The sequence below is a fragment of the Colossoma macropomum genome, unplaced genomic scaffold (assembly GCF_904425465.1).
Source record: "Colossoma macropomum unplaced genomic scaffold, Colossoma_macropomum, whole genome shotgun sequence".
Classification (NCBI taxonomy): domain Eukaryota; kingdom Metazoa; phylum Chordata; class Actinopteri; order Characiformes; family Serrasalmidae; genus Colossoma; species Colossoma macropomum.
This window is the reverse complement of record NW_023494788.1, coordinates 1,157,146-1,172,094: the sequence shown is the minus strand read 5'-3', so window position 1 is coordinate 1,172,094 and position 14,949 is coordinate 1,157,146. Positions and strand designations below refer to the sequence as shown.

Genomic DNA, 14,949 nt, shown 5'->3' with positions numbered 1-14,949 from the left:
ACGTCTGGTTCCTATCACCACCACTGTGAACAGTTCTGACTCGGTAAGTTTATCTAGAACAGAGCGTTTCACACCAAACCACTCTGAACGGCTCTGATTACATCTTAACTGTTTAACTACGCAGACAATTTTTAAAAGTTTATGGAGTTCCCCTTTAACAACAGCAGCGTAAACTAAAGGCTGCATCGTTACTGCAGTGAAGGATCTACTGGATCTCCAAATCAGCACCGTTACACTGTCTCACTGTGAGGTACAGTGACAGTGTCAGTGCTGCACAACTACTAGAGGAAGAGATGACGATGTATAATAAAGGTGGGTAATAAAGTAAAATACATTATAAATATATAATAACATGAAATATAAACAAATATAATAGCATATAACGATGTACAGATGTATAGCAGCATAATAATGTATAAATAGAGGTATATAAATAAAGGTGTATAAATAAAGGTATATAAATAAAGCTGTATAAATAAAGGCATATAAATAGAGCTGTATTAATAAGGGTGTATAAATGGAGGTATATAAATAAAGGTGTATAAATAAAGGTGTATAAATAAAGGTCTATAAATAAAGGTGTATAAATAAAGGTATATAAATAAAGGTATATAAATAAAGGTGTATAAATTAAGGTATATAAATAAAGCTGTATAAATAAAGGTATATAAATAAAGGTGTATAAATAAAGGTATATAAATAAAGGTGTATAAATAGAGCTGATAGTATATAAATATTATAAGTGTATAAATAAAGGTATATAAATAAAGGTGTATAAATTAAGGTATATAAATAAAGCTGTATAAATAAAGGTATATAAATAAAGGTGTATAAATAGAGCTGATAGTATATAAATATTATAAGTGTATAAATAAAGGTATATAAATAAAGGTGTATAAATTAAGGTATATAAATAAAACTGTATAAATAAAGGTATATAAATAAAACTGTATAAATAAAGGTATATAAATAAAGGTGTATAAATAGAGCTGATAGTATATAAATATTATAAGTGTATAAATAAAGGTATATAAATAAAAGGTGTATAAATAAAGGTATATAAATAAAGGTGTATAAATAAAGGTGTATACAGTGAGCCGGCCTGCTGTCCTCCCTCACCTGCAGGGTTGTGATGTGTTTACTGTAGAACTTGTTCTCGCAGTATCTCAGGATGACCGATGTTTTGCCCACACAGCCCTCACCCAGCATGACCACCTTAAAGCTGAAGGATCTGCGTCCCGCGGACGCCATGTCGAAGTTCAGCGCTGAGGCCGAAACCGGAGCTCCGCGCTCTTTGTCTGCCCAGCTCTGTCCTGCTGGCGGTGAAAGTGACTCCGACTGTGAGGCTGAAGAATCGGACCCGCGCGAGCTTCCCCAAAATCTCACTTTAACTTCTCCGTTTCTGCACAAACTCCGCCGCCGCTTCCTCGCGCTTCCCTCTGCGTCCGGCAGGGGGCGGTGAGAGAGCGAGTCAGCGCGGTAAACAACGGGATAAAAGCCCTAAAATAAATTAAAAATATAAATAAAAATGTAAAACCTCGATATAAAAATGAGGATAATTTATGGTACCGGTTTCTGACAGGTGCTGATTAATCTGTGCTTTTATCCCTTTAGGAATCCTTGGCACTAACGTCTCAGTCTGACTCGGTTTAAAAGATTTAATTATTTGTAACATCAATAAAAATGTTTTTTATTAAATAAATTAGATTAAAATTATTGAATGAAGTTAAAGTGTAGAATATAACCGTTTATTATTATTAAAAATTAATAATTTGAGTAAATCATTCTCCAGCTTTTTTGTAATTCTCCGTTCCACCTTAAATGTCTGCAGCGCCAGAATGTAACTGCTGCATCATTTAAGGTGGAACGGAGAATTCCAATGAGACGCACGGGAACAGGAAGTCTCGCGAGAGTCACCGAGTGAGTGAGTTAGCCTTGGTCGGTGTTTCGGCTGCGGGTCGGAGGAGCTCCGGTTCGGTCCGGTAATCTCCGCGTTAACACTGCGTATTAAACCCCAGCGTTCGGGCTTCGCATGGCGGCGGGGCCGGGCTCCGCGTCTCCGCGGGAGGAGGGCGAGCTGGAGGACGGGGAGATCTGCGACGATGAGCCGCAGGAGACGCAGCGCAGGCCTCAGGTCCGCTCGAGCACAGCGCACTTCCGGCCGGGTCTCCGGGCTCCGGGACCGACCGGGGAACCGAGCCCAAGATCCAGCTTCTGGGAGCGCAGTCACGGAGCGCTGGGCCGGCTGCGGTACCGCGGAGGAGGCAGGGGGAACCGAGGGGCTGGCAGGCCGCATCCGGGCCGCTACAACCCCGCGGAGCTGATCCAGCACAGCCGGAGAGACTCTCCCAACCGGAGTATCCTGAAAATAACGGCCCGGCTGTCTGCGCGGTCCGGTTAACCCCGAGCCGGTTAATGAGCGTTTAGTCCTGTATATTCCTGTGATTGATCTGCTGAACGACTGGCCACTTTATCGGAAACACTCCCTGCAGGAGAGATTTAGAGGGAATATCATATAAAACGCGGTGAAAAGTGTGATTTTAGTGTGTTGGTTGGGTTTATTTAACACTCGAATGAAATATGGGATTTAATAATCACACACAATGCAGTATTTCAACTGGAAGCGCAGGGTGTTTCTAATAAAGTGGCCGCGTAGTGTAAACACAAGATAGGTGTTTCTAAAAAAAAAGTGGCCACTTAGTGTGAGGTGGGTGTTTCTAATAAAGTGGCCTGTAAATATGTTAAAAACTAAAACGTCGTCTCTGTCTGTCTGTCTCTCTGTCTGTCTCTCTGTCTGTCTCTCTCTGTCTGTCTGTCTGTCTGTCTCTCTCCCTCTCTGTCTGTCTCTCCCTGTCTCTCTCTCTCTCTCTCTCTGTCGCAGTGTTTACTGGGTCATTAGTCACAGATGGTTTTATGATTCATCGCGTTTCTGCAGCTCTGAGCTGTTGTGAGTTTATAAGGAAGTTCAGGTTAAGCTCAGGCCTGCTGTCTGTAGGTGAGGGATGAAGCTCTGTCTCCTCAGGTGTGAGCGGAGAGCGATCGGGGGGATTCCAGCTCACAGAGGAGAGCGGAAACCAGCGGAAGCTTCTAGTTTTGACCATCTGGAGCTCAGAGAGCTCCAGCATCTTCCCCAGAGACGTCACCTGGCGTGATTGTGTAGTTAGCCTGATCAAGAAAAAAATTTGATATATTCATATATATGTGTGTGTGTGTATATATCTATATATAATATACACACACACACACACACACATATATATATATACATATATGTACACACCTGCACTTATTGTATAGAATTATGGGGAAGGAAAAATGTTCTTACTGATGGAAGTTTATGTAACACAGTTTTATCGCAGGTAGTTTTGGAGTGTTTGTGTCGTCTGAGCTGATCTCAGCACAGCACTGAGTAACTGTGAGTAGCTGAGCGTCTCATTTATCATCTCACTGAAACCCCTGTTAGTGATCAAAACTAGGCAGCCTATCAGAGTGAAGTGGGCGGAGCTTATTTTTGGGTACCCCGCACTCAGTGGCCGAGCCTTTATTGTTAGGAGCTTCTAAATTGTGGAGGTCGTGAGGTTTGGGGTTCATTTTGTTAGACGGCGGCGCAGCAGGAGCTAAAACTGTTCTACTGGAGAACCTTTGTTTATCAGAATCAGAATAAAGGGTTCTCACAGAGACCGTTTTGTTTATGACAGTACAAACAATGTAAATATACCCTCAAACATACAACAGTGGTCTTAATGTCCGATTACGTATCTTAAATGAGGTTTAAAGGTTCGCTGCAGTCACATTTACACAGGAGAGGCGTGTATTTATAGCGTTTTGTAGCTTAATGTGTCAAAATAGAACAACCTGATCAGGTGAGGAGTTGTTTAAATTCATAATTGTAGTGAAATGTGCTCCGTAAATGGAGGTGCTGAGATAGAGCTGGGCGATACGGCGAAAGTGTAACATCACAATACTTTAAGAAGTTTTCATGATACACGATTTATCATAATACACATTTTTTTCTGGTGTCGTATAGCCGAAGTTGGCACCACATAAAAATACTGTAAACGCTACGAATGCAATGATTTTTATTTAACGTTTCACTCACTGATCTGCCCGATACTGTTAAACAGGACTAATGATGCTCTCTTTATAGTCACACATGCAGTCAGGAAGTGTTGAAGTACTGACGACGTCCACTACGTGATATATAACATGATCTAATCAATCACAATAACACTGAGTATCGTCAGATTGCCCAGCTCTACCCTGAAGGTTCCACCTCAGTGACAGTTTAGTTGAGGTCACCTGTATCTGTTGGCCTCTCCTGCCGAGGTTCTGAGGGGCGGTGATGATGTAGGCACAGTCCGTGAGCTCTGACGAGGCCTTAACTCGGAGCTCCAGAGAAGCAGGGCGGCCGGCCGATGGGGAGGAAACCGGCCTACACGGTCAGCAAAGCGGAGAACGGAGTGGACGAGAGCTTCGAGGACCTGCTGCTGAAGTACAAGCAGATCCAGCTTGAGCTGGAGTCCATTCGTAATGAGGAGAAGAAGGCCCTGAAGCCCAGCGAGGACTCTCCACAGAGGGAGGAGGAGGCTGGAGCGGGCACACCGCCGCCGGCGGGCACAGAGGGCGCCCAGCCTGAGGGAGCGGTGAGCGACACGATGCCTGATTTTTATTGTGTTAAATTTTGTTACGGTACTCTTCTCTGAGTGGTGATGGCTAAAGATGGTTTTAATCGTTTTTATATCGAAGTTGTGATCTCAGCGCAGTTTTCAAGAATGCTTCATTTTGTTAACAGTTCTGTCTTCACATTTTTATGAGGCGTGTTTAACCCAATAACACAGAACTGGTGAACTGCCTGTAGATGGTTTAGACCAATCAAAAGCAAGCAGACACCCATGTGCCATGACTAGCACACCGAACACCTGCATGGATCACAGTAAAGACAGATTTACACCAAATACAGCCTGGAAACAACAACGGTAACTCTGTAGTAACACAGGAGCTGATTGGGCGACGTGTTGTTATGACATCATCACATTTTATTACTTTATTTATACCAGTTCTTTTGTCTTTCTGGACAATACGCAGTATATACTACACATCGTATACACGCAGTATGTAGATTACACTCCTAAAGATGGTTCTTCGAGGGTTCTTTAGTCAAGAAAATGGTGCTATATAGACACATGAACACTCAAAGAACCCTTTGCATGCTTAAATAGTTCTTTGCATCATGAAATGGTTTGTTAGATTAATGTATGGTTCTATATAGCACCTTTTAGAAAAGGGTTCTTCTGTTGATGATGTCAAGCTTGTAACAATAGAAAAAACCTTTTTGGTGCTGTATAGAACCATCTACAGCACATTCTCTATCATTCTGAAGAACATTTCACCATGCTAAGAACCCTTTAATCATGGAAAGGCTTCTTTGAGTGTCCATGGTTCTATGTAGATCCATTTTCATTACTAAAGAACCCTTGAAGAACCATCTTTTTTAAGCGTGTGGTTCCTCTCGTCACCTGAAAGGCTAGTTTAACAGAGCGAAGCCCACTTCTGATCTGAGATCTGATCAATGCAGAAGAGGACCGAAAGAAAACCTCTTTAAAGTTCACTTACATTGAGAACACAGGAAGCACTGAGGTCGTCTGCAGCTGGTTCACTTTAACAGAACTGAGTTTGGTTCATTTAAAGCAGAACTGGGTGTGAAACACCCTTTAGCCCCGATTTCCACAGACAGCAGGCGTGAACATGACAAAGATCAGATATGAGTATCAGCCCACGTCAGTCCAATCTCCATCTCTAACGTAACTCATCACAGAGGTTTTTAGGGTCTGTTTTCAGTCTGCTGTTGGTCATGTGTGGTGAAAGTGTCCTCATTTATCTTGTCTTTTTTCCTTTTTTTCCTTTATATTGTCCTCCCGCAGACTGAGGTTTCTGCAGAAGACGCGTCGGGTTCAGAGAGAGAGGAGAAGAAAGTCTTTCAGGCCTTCAACATCCGACCCCTCAGACAGAAGCTGCTAACGCCGGCCGAACGGGACGCGCTCAAACCCAAAACCGCGATCGAGTCTGAGAATAAAGAGCCCGAGAAAAAGGAGGAGGAGAAAAGTCCGAATGAGTCAACAACGCAGAACGGTACAGTATGAACGACAGAACTCCAGAGCGAACTCGCTGCACACGGCCTGTAGGGAATAGATTCACCACTGCTACCCCACACTACACACACTGTTTGTATGAAGAGTTCATCTCTGTCTGCTTACGTTTTTGTCTTTTTTGTGTTTTTAGACGCTGTGGAGGACGAGGAGGGGTCGGAGTCAGACTTGAACATCTCACTGCTGAGCAAAGATTCAGCTGGAACTCCAGCCAAGGTACATTAGACAGTCCTGAACCTCCCGCAACCCATGAACCCATAAACATTCACAAGCCACCCAAAAACACCCTGAAACACCCTAAAATACCCACAAACCACTGTACAACTCCCTGAAACACACAAAATATCCTATAAGCCACCCTAAAACACCTACAAACTACCCTAAATCACCCCAAAACATCTATGAACCACCCATAGGCAAAACGCACAAAACTCACCCTGCAGCCACTCTACAACACCCAAAAACTGACATACAACTGCCCCAAACACGCCAAATCACCCCCAAAACACCTGTAAAACCACTTTAAAACAAAAATAAAAAACACTGGCCTAAAATTCACTGGTACACCTACAAACCACTTACAAACACCCTGTAACGCCTACAAACCAGCCTGGAGCACCATGAGCTGCCCACAGCAAACCACCCAAACCAAAACAACAAGCCGCTCCATAAAACCCACAAACAGCTGTAGTGATACTGTCATTTGGAGTCCCCACTAATACAGTGATGCGGTGGTGTGTGTGTGTGTGTGTGTGCGCGCGTGTGTGTGTGTGTGTGTGTGTTCAGGTGAAGGTGAAGGGGAAGGGGAAGGGGAAGGACGAGGACGACGAGCTGTCCGAGCTGCAGCTGCGTCTGTTGGCTCTGCAGTCCGCCAGCCGGCGCTGGCAGCAGAAGGAGCAGCAGGTGATGAAGGAGAGTAAAGAGAAACTGAACCGGACAAAAACGCCGCCGGACCGGACCAGCCCCGCCTCCGAAAGGCTCCGGGTCACCACCAGGTCTGCCTCCGCAGGGAGGGGCCGGGCAGGGGCGGGGGTCAGAGGACAGGACAAGGGAAAACCAGCGGGCAGAGTGGGCATGGAGAGGGTCAAACCTGCACCTAAAGGGCACAATGCTAAAAAGACTGTCAGCCCAGGTAACGAACACTGCAGTGATCAGAGACCATCCAGGCTGATACGTTTACAGGAAGAGAAATGCTGTGAAGTACAGGTTTTTGCTGAACTGTCACTTTAATAATGTTTATTAATGCTGATTGATGTTGATTTCCAGCGTCATTAATGTAATTGTCATATTATGGGATGTAATGGGCTGCGTTTGTGTGGAGTTTAGGTCCGGCAGCTAAGCAGGCGTGGAGGAAGCAGCAGCTGCGGACGTGGAAGCTACAGCGGCAGCAGGAGGAGCAGAGGCAGAAGTACGAGGAAGAGGAGGAGAGGAGGAAGAGGGAGGACGAGATCCGGCGAATCAGAGATCTGTCCAATCAGGACGAGCAGTACAACAGATTCATGAAGCTGGTGGGCGGCAGACAGCACCGCGCACGCAGCAAGGTGAGAGTGATGTTTCCTACAGCTGAAATCTGAGAAATCAGGACTGGGGCTGCAACAGCTAATCAACATTATTGATGACGTTGATCATAAATAGTTGACAACTAATCACCTTATCAATTAGTAGCTTTGATGACATTTGTGCGTTTACACACCGTGATTGGAACAGACAGTGACACAAACCAAAAAATTGAAAACTATAAAAACACTTTAACATCGTCCAAAACGCGTCAGGCTCCAGTCCGCGCGGCCGAATCACCGCAGACTTCAGTAAACACACCTCATTCAGTTCATCAGCTAATTAGGCCTTCATGAGCTGAACTCAGAGCCTTAGATGAGGGTAAACACTGATCTCCACAGCACTTCAGTCCGGAAGGTTCTTAGTTTGACATGCCTGCTCCAAAAAGACGTTATCAATAATGTTGATTAGTTGTCCGCAGGACCCCCATGTTTCCGCACCTTGGATGTTGTGTGATGTGTCGAACCGAACTCAGCTGGCAGCGCAACTGTCAGGCACCAGTATGAACGAGCATGAACACTACATCCAAGGTGCGGAAACATTTCAAACTGTTAAGTCCAGGACCTTCTAATTAACCTCCTGGACCCACTGAGTGTCTCAGAATCAAAATTCTGGGGGTCTGAAAATAAACCCATTATGGCGTTATGTTAGTGAAACATAGACGCTCAAACACAGACTGAGTGAATCTCATTGTTTCTCTGCTTCTCCCACAATCAGCTTCTGTCTCTGGTGTTCTTAACTAACTAGAGCTGCAGCACTGCTCTGCCTCAGGGTGGCGCTGTAGCAGACCGGTTCACCCAGTTGGTCCTTCATAGCCTAGAAACTGTAACTCTGCCCGGATTCCTCTGAAAAACTTTACAATGAGCTGCAGCAGATCTGTAAATCTGAAAACTCGCCCAGTTTCCCAAGAGTTTGGAGTGAAGAGTGACTGTTCCTCATTTCTCACACTGAAGACAGAAGAGGAGACGAGGAAGATCTCAGTTACTGTGAGGAAGAGCGCAGAACCGCACTAGAACAGAGACTCTACAGAAGAGGAGACGAGGAAGATCTCAGTTACTGTGAGGAAGAGCGCAGAACCGCACTAGAACAGAGACTCTACATAAGAACAGCTGATAAAACAAACATTTACTGACACTGATGCATCAGCGCCGCTATGGAGAGAGAGTTAGCAGACAGACACGGGACCCCCGAATACCAGGGGGGATTTACACACTGCATACATCGGCAGAACCGTGACTGCAGAGAGAATCAGCTGCCGTGGCTGAGGTTGAGCTGCAGTTTGGATCTGTTGGTCTGATCTGCTCAGCTAAACTCCACAGTTATAAGGGGTGCTTGTGCTCGAACACACAGACCAGTTCATGTGTTCAGTGTTTTAACCTCCGTTTCACACGAAAACACAGCTTTAGTTCACTGAGGCTTTTTAAAACTCTATTTGAATGTGGTCTGATAAAAACATTTGGGAGTGCAGACATCCGAACTTCCACAAACGACCCAAAAACACCCTGAAACACCCTGAAATACCCACAAACCACCCTAAAAAACCCACAAACCACCCTAAAAAACCCACAAACCACCCTAAAAAACCCACAAACAACCCTAAAAAACCCATATGTCACCCTGAAAGCAGGCAAAACACACAAAACACCCTGTAGCCACTCTAAAACACCCAAAAACCAACCTGCCCAGTATTTGAATGTGGACTGACGCAGACATCGTGTTTATGTCCGTTTTCCGTGCGATGATCTGCTTCAGGTCTCCGTATCTGACGCGGCTGATGACTGCACTGTTAAAGTGAGCCGGGATGTCAAATCTCATTATATGACGTAATCAGACACACAGAAGCTATTTAATAAATTTGTGCTGTATCATTAGAGGAGAGAGACTGAAGAGCAGCAGATCCTGGACTGCCGTGTAAAATCTGCCTGTGTTTGTTGTTTCTGCACCAAAAACAGTTTTCAGGAGCGACACAGATCTGTTGCTGTGACAGTAATAAAACTGACCCTTTTAGAAAATCAACATCAAATCAATATCGAAATCAATATTTCTGTTATTGAATCTTACGGTGTATCGGACTAATTCAGACCTCAAAATGAAATATTAAGCCAGAATCAGTGCTGAAAATTTGGTTTATAGTTGTTTCTACTGTAGAAGCAGAGCCAGTCACTGCTGTGCGCTTTGATTCAGCGTCCAGGCCAGAGCGCTGCGCTACGCTGGGCACAGTTTTTGGGCAAAACTTCACTACATTCCCTTTCCTGTAACATTAAATTGTAAGTCACTCTGACAAACACGTCACTGTAGTTGAACACGTCACTGTAGTTGAACACGTCACTGTAGTTGAACACGTTACTGTAAACACGTTACTGTAGTTAAACACGTCACTGTAGTTGAACACGTCACTGTAGTTGAACACGTCACTGTAGTTGAACACGTCACTGTAGTTGAACATGTTACTGCAAACACGTTACTGTAGTTGAACACGTCACTGTAGTTGAACACGTCACTGTAGTTGAACACGTCACTGTAAACACGTTACTGTAGTTGAGGCTGGCAGCACATGTTGACGAGTGTTAGTGCTGTTTATGACAGCATGTTTGTTTGTTTTTGTTTGTTTGTTTGTTTGTTAGTCTGCAGACACTGACCACAGGAAACCTCTGCTGAAGCAGGGAGTGGACACCTCAGGAAACCTGTACCAGTATGATAACTACGATGAGGTTGCCATGGATACGGACAGCGAAACTAATTCCCCAGGTAGTTAATGATCACAGAACCTAAAGACTGATTTTTGATTGATTTGATTTTTTTGAAGTAAAATCTGTCAAACTGAAGGAGCTCCTGCTAAAAGTTACCCTCGCAGTTTTTCAGTTCTCACTGCTGGTCGAGCAGCTGCTGCAGAGCGAGATCAGACACGATTATCAGTTATTAATCACTAAATTACAGCAGCAGGTTTTAGTGTTTGGGCTTTCTGATTGACAGATAGTGGAGAAGGTGGGTTCAGCCTGGTCACTGAACTGAATGAGGATGCTGTGTGTTCAGTCGCTCTGCTAACTGCGCTAACATGATCAGCTTCTGCTTAAAATCATCTTTAAAGAAAAAAGAAAGCAGAACTTCTATGTGCAGTGTGGATTTAATCGATTCGTCTGTACCCAACTAAGCTAGCTGTGCTAATTGTGGCTTGTTCACTGCTGTGAAACGTGAAGCAGCTTTTTCAGCGTTTTCTTGTGATGTTCATGTCCTAAAAAGAAAGCAGAGCATTTTTAAGGTGTGGTCAGAATTTAACAGTAGCTAACTGATCTGCGTGTAATGCTAGGCTACAGGAGCTAAAGGCTCGAGCAGCTAACATCAGCAGCTCATTTATCAGCTAGCGTTAGCTGTTTCTCCAACAACACGGCAGAAAAATCCGATAAAAAGCTCACAGCCGCGTCTCGTCAGGCCTTCCTGAGCGACAGCAGCGAAATTAGGGTGTTGTTTGAATCGCTGGTTTAAGAAACGTCGTGAGATTTTAGAGGAGAACGTTATACAGGTTATTAACGTCACTAGCGCGCTAACATTAGCATTAGCGCCTCATAATAACCTGATGTTGCTAAACTGCTTATAGTTTAGCATCTGCAGCCAGCAGCTAGCTAGCCTAGCTACCAGAGCTAAAGACAAACTGTGTGTGTGTGTGTGTATATATATATATATATATATATATATATATATATATATATATATATATATGCAGATATATGAACATACATAGATAGATAGATAGATAGATAGATAGATATACAGTGGCAAGAAAAAGTATGTGAACCTTTTGGAATTTTATGGTTTTCTGCATTAATTTAATTAATGATCCTCATCAAGTCGTGTATTGACAAATATAATGTGCCTAAAATAATAACACAAAAAAAAAATATGATCTTGCAGGTCTTTGTTGCACACAGTCATTCAACATTTAAAGTGGTAGTGGAAAAAGTAAGTGAACCCTTGAAATTAATGGATCGATGGAAAGATGGATAGATGGATAGATAGATAGATACTTTATTGATCCCGAAGGAAATTGAGCAATAAATAGCTGGTTGACCCCCCCCTTGGCAGCAGTAACCTCAACCAGGCGCTTCCTGTAGCTGTGGGTCAGACCTGCACGTCGTTCAGGAGGAGTTTTAGCCCGTTCTTCCTGGCAGAACTGCTTTAGCTCCGTCGTGTTCCTGGACGCCTCGTGTACGTCTCTCTTCAAGTCAATCCATAGCGTTTCTACAGGGTTGAGATCTGGGCTCTGACACTCCGAAAGGCGGGTTTTGTTTTTCAGAAGCCGTTCTGTTGTGGACTCGCTCCAGTGTTTTGGGTCATTGTCCTGTTGCATCACCCAACCTCTACAGAGTCCCAGCTGACGTACGGACACACTCACATTATCCTGTAGAGGTTTTTGATACACTTGGGAATTCATCTTCCCCTCAATGATTGGAAGCTGGCCCGGCCCGATGCAGCAAAGCAGGTCCAAATCATGAGGCTCCCTCCACCGTACTTTACGGTTGGGATGATATTTTCCTGGTGATGTGCAGTGCCTTTTTTACGCCAGATGCAGCGCTGCGTGCTCTTTCCAAATAGTTCAGTCTCAGTTTCTCTGTCCACAGAACAGTTTGCCAGCACCGTTGTGGAGTGTCAGTGAGCTCTTTGGCAAACTTCAGACAGCAGTGTTCTTTTTAGAGGGCAGTGGCTTCCTTCGTGGTGTCCTGCCATAAACACCCTGCTTGTTCAAGGCTTTACGGACTGTAGACTGATGAACACAGACGTCAGCCTGCACCAATGACTCCTTCAAATCTTTGGCCGTCACTCGGGGTTGTTTCTTTACCTCATTGATGAGTCTCCGTTGTGCTCTTGGGGTCATTTTGACTGGGCGCCCACTTCTTGGCAGAGTAGCCACAGTGCCAAATTGTCTATATCTGTAGATGGTTTGACTGTAGACTGGTGAATTTCTAAAGTCTTTGAAATCACTTTGTAACCCTTTCCAGCTTCATGTAAATCAGCAGTTTTTGATCGTAGATCCTCTGAACGCTCTCTTTGGCGAGGCATGGCTCACAGACGCGTGTCCTTCTTGTGCAGAGCAAACTCAGAACGTTTGAGTTTTTATCGGTCAGAGTGGCTCTAGTCAAACCTCCAAACTCATTTTCTCAACAAGACTCCAGGTTCGCTAACACCTGACTCCAATTAGCTTTTCTGAGATCATTAACTCAAGGGTTCACATACTGTACCCACCAGCACTGTGAGGTCTTTATGGTTGTTCTCAATGAACGATCACAATTTTTTTTGTGTTATTATTTTAGGCACATTATATTTGTCAATACGCTTGACTTGGATGAGGATCAGATCACATTTATGACAAATTAATGCAGAAAACCATAAAATTCCAAAGGGTTCACATACTTCTTCTTGCCACTGCATATATATATATATATGTATGTGTGTGTGTGTGTGTGTGTGTGTGTGTGTGTAGATGTATGGATAGATAAATATAGATAAATAGGTAAATAGAAAAGTTCTGCCTTCTTTTTAAACATGAATGTCACATGTTTGTTAGCGAGCTGTAAGTGCAGTAAACAGGGCTAATGCACACAGACAGAGTCTGAGCCGCTTCTACACGTTATTGATCATCTAAATCCCCTATTGATCATCTGACTCCACCATTGGAAAAATGTATTATTCTGAACCCTCGAAATACAACAGAGAAATATATTCTCTCTTCCAGAGAGACATTCGGCCTTATTCATTAACGCTGCATGCAGTTAGATCTGATTGTAAAATGGCTGCATACAAATTTTAGAGTTTTGTTATTGATCAGCACCAAAACGAGTTCCGCTGTTGTTACTATGTCATGCTTGTGTACGATAGCAGAACCCTTTTTGTGCTATATAGAACCATATACAAAACATTCTCCTTCAATCTGGAGAACCATTTCACCAAACAAGGAACCATTTAAGCATGCAGTGTATATAGAATCCCTGGTTCTGATTAGAGCCGTTGCGTTTAGTATAGAACCCTTTTTGAAGAACCCTCTTTTTAAAAGTGCATGTTAGTGATGTTTTAATATCAGCTCTGTGGTTGTTTGGAGCAGAAGGTTTCACTCCAGAAGCTCAGGTGTTTGTGAAAAGGCTCAGAGAAGCCAAAGTAAATCTGTCAGGTGATTATTTGGGCAGTTCTGCTCTGCAGTGTGTCAGTATTTCAGTTTCTGAGCGTCTGGAACTCCTGATAATCAATGCTGAGTGTGACTTGTGCTCTGTTTGCTGAACCGTGGTGTAACACTGTCTCTGCAGCCGCCTCTCCAGCACACGACCCGTTTGGAGCGATCGGGTCGCAGTTCCTGGTTCAGATGATACCGTTCCCCTCAGACTCCTCACCTGTCACACAGGTACACTTCACCTTTAAAACCTGCTCATCCAGATCCACACATTCAGAGTCCTGGCTTGAAGGGGAACTCCACCCAGTTTCCAAAATGTTCTTGTTTATTTTCATGTATTTGCCTCTGATTAAAACACACCCAGCTCAGGTTCTGATCTGACCTGAACGCTGGACTGTGGAACTGTGGGAAGTGATTGTGTTCAGCTAAAATAACTGTAGTTGACTAGTTGTTTGATTAGTTCCAATAATTTTGAACAGGCGATGATGTCATCATTTTGACGGAGCTACACAGCAAGTTTGTTTTGGGTTGAGATTAGAGTGTTGGAAAATGATTAAAATGGAACTCCACCCAATTTTAAAATTCCTCCAAAATTCAGTGTGAGGTAATCAGAGAGGTTCAGAGTGGTTTGGTGTGAAATGGTTCAGAGGTCTTTACAGTGGTGGTGATAGGAACCAGGGGTCGCCATGACTACAACACAGATATAGACATTTTATTTACTATCCAGAACCACCAGTGAACCTACACGAGTCTTCTGAGTTTATATGGAATGTTGATGATGAAAAATAGTGGAAAATCTGAAATAATAAGTTTTCTTTGGGGACTATTTTGCCTCACAGCGCCCTGCATGTATCCCTCCACCATGAATGGAGTTTAAGCTCTCTAAACTATCATAAAACAGTGTCTCAGTCATCAGGCAGTGAATTCATAACCATTTCATGTAGGAACTTTCTGTGAGGGAGCTTTTAGAGGTGGACGTCTGGTTCCTATCACCACCACTGTGAACAGTTCTGACTCGGTAAGTTTATCTAGAACAGAGCGTTTCACACCAAACCACTCTGAACCACTCTGTTTACATCTTAACTGTGT

The 14,949-nt window shown here is 43.7% G+C and overlaps 2 protein-coding genes across 3 annotated transcripts in view; one reads left to right on the top strand and one right to left on the bottom strand.

Annotated features, from left to right (window-relative positions):
• Positions 1–1,471, bottom strand: part of LOC118806547 (ras-related protein Rab-21-like) — a 7,251-nt gene extending 5,780 nt beyond the window's left edge. The window contains exon 1 of the mRNA XM_036567981.1: positions 1,120–1,471. Coding sequence (XP_036423874.1) covers positions 1,120–1,251 — 132 coding nt within the window. The 5' untranslated portion in view covers positions 1,252–1,471. The remainder of the gene's footprint in view (positions 1–1,119) is intronic.
• A 432-nt stretch (positions 1,472–1,903) lies between these two features.
• LOC118806546 (zinc finger C3H1 domain-containing protein) overlaps positions 1,904–14,949 on the top strand; it is a 42,558-nt gene continuing 29,512 nt past the window's right edge. For both annotated transcript variants that reach the window (XM_036567980.1, XM_036567979.1), the window contains exons 1-8: positions 1,904–2,357; positions 4,396–4,643; positions 5,922–6,129; positions 6,280–6,362; positions 6,933–7,278; positions 7,473–7,687; positions 10,328–10,451; positions 13,997–14,091. In XM_036567980.1, the coding sequence (XP_036423873.1) occupies positions 2,033–2,357; positions 4,396–4,643; positions 5,922–6,129; positions 6,280–6,362; positions 6,933–7,278; positions 7,473–7,687; positions 10,328–10,451; positions 13,997–14,091 (1,644 nt within the window). In that variant the 5' untranslated portion in view covers positions 1,904–2,032. The remainder of the gene's footprint in view (positions 2,358–4,395; positions 4,644–5,921; positions 6,130–6,279; positions 6,363–6,932; positions 7,279–7,472; positions 7,688–10,327; positions 10,452–13,996; positions 14,092–14,949) is intronic.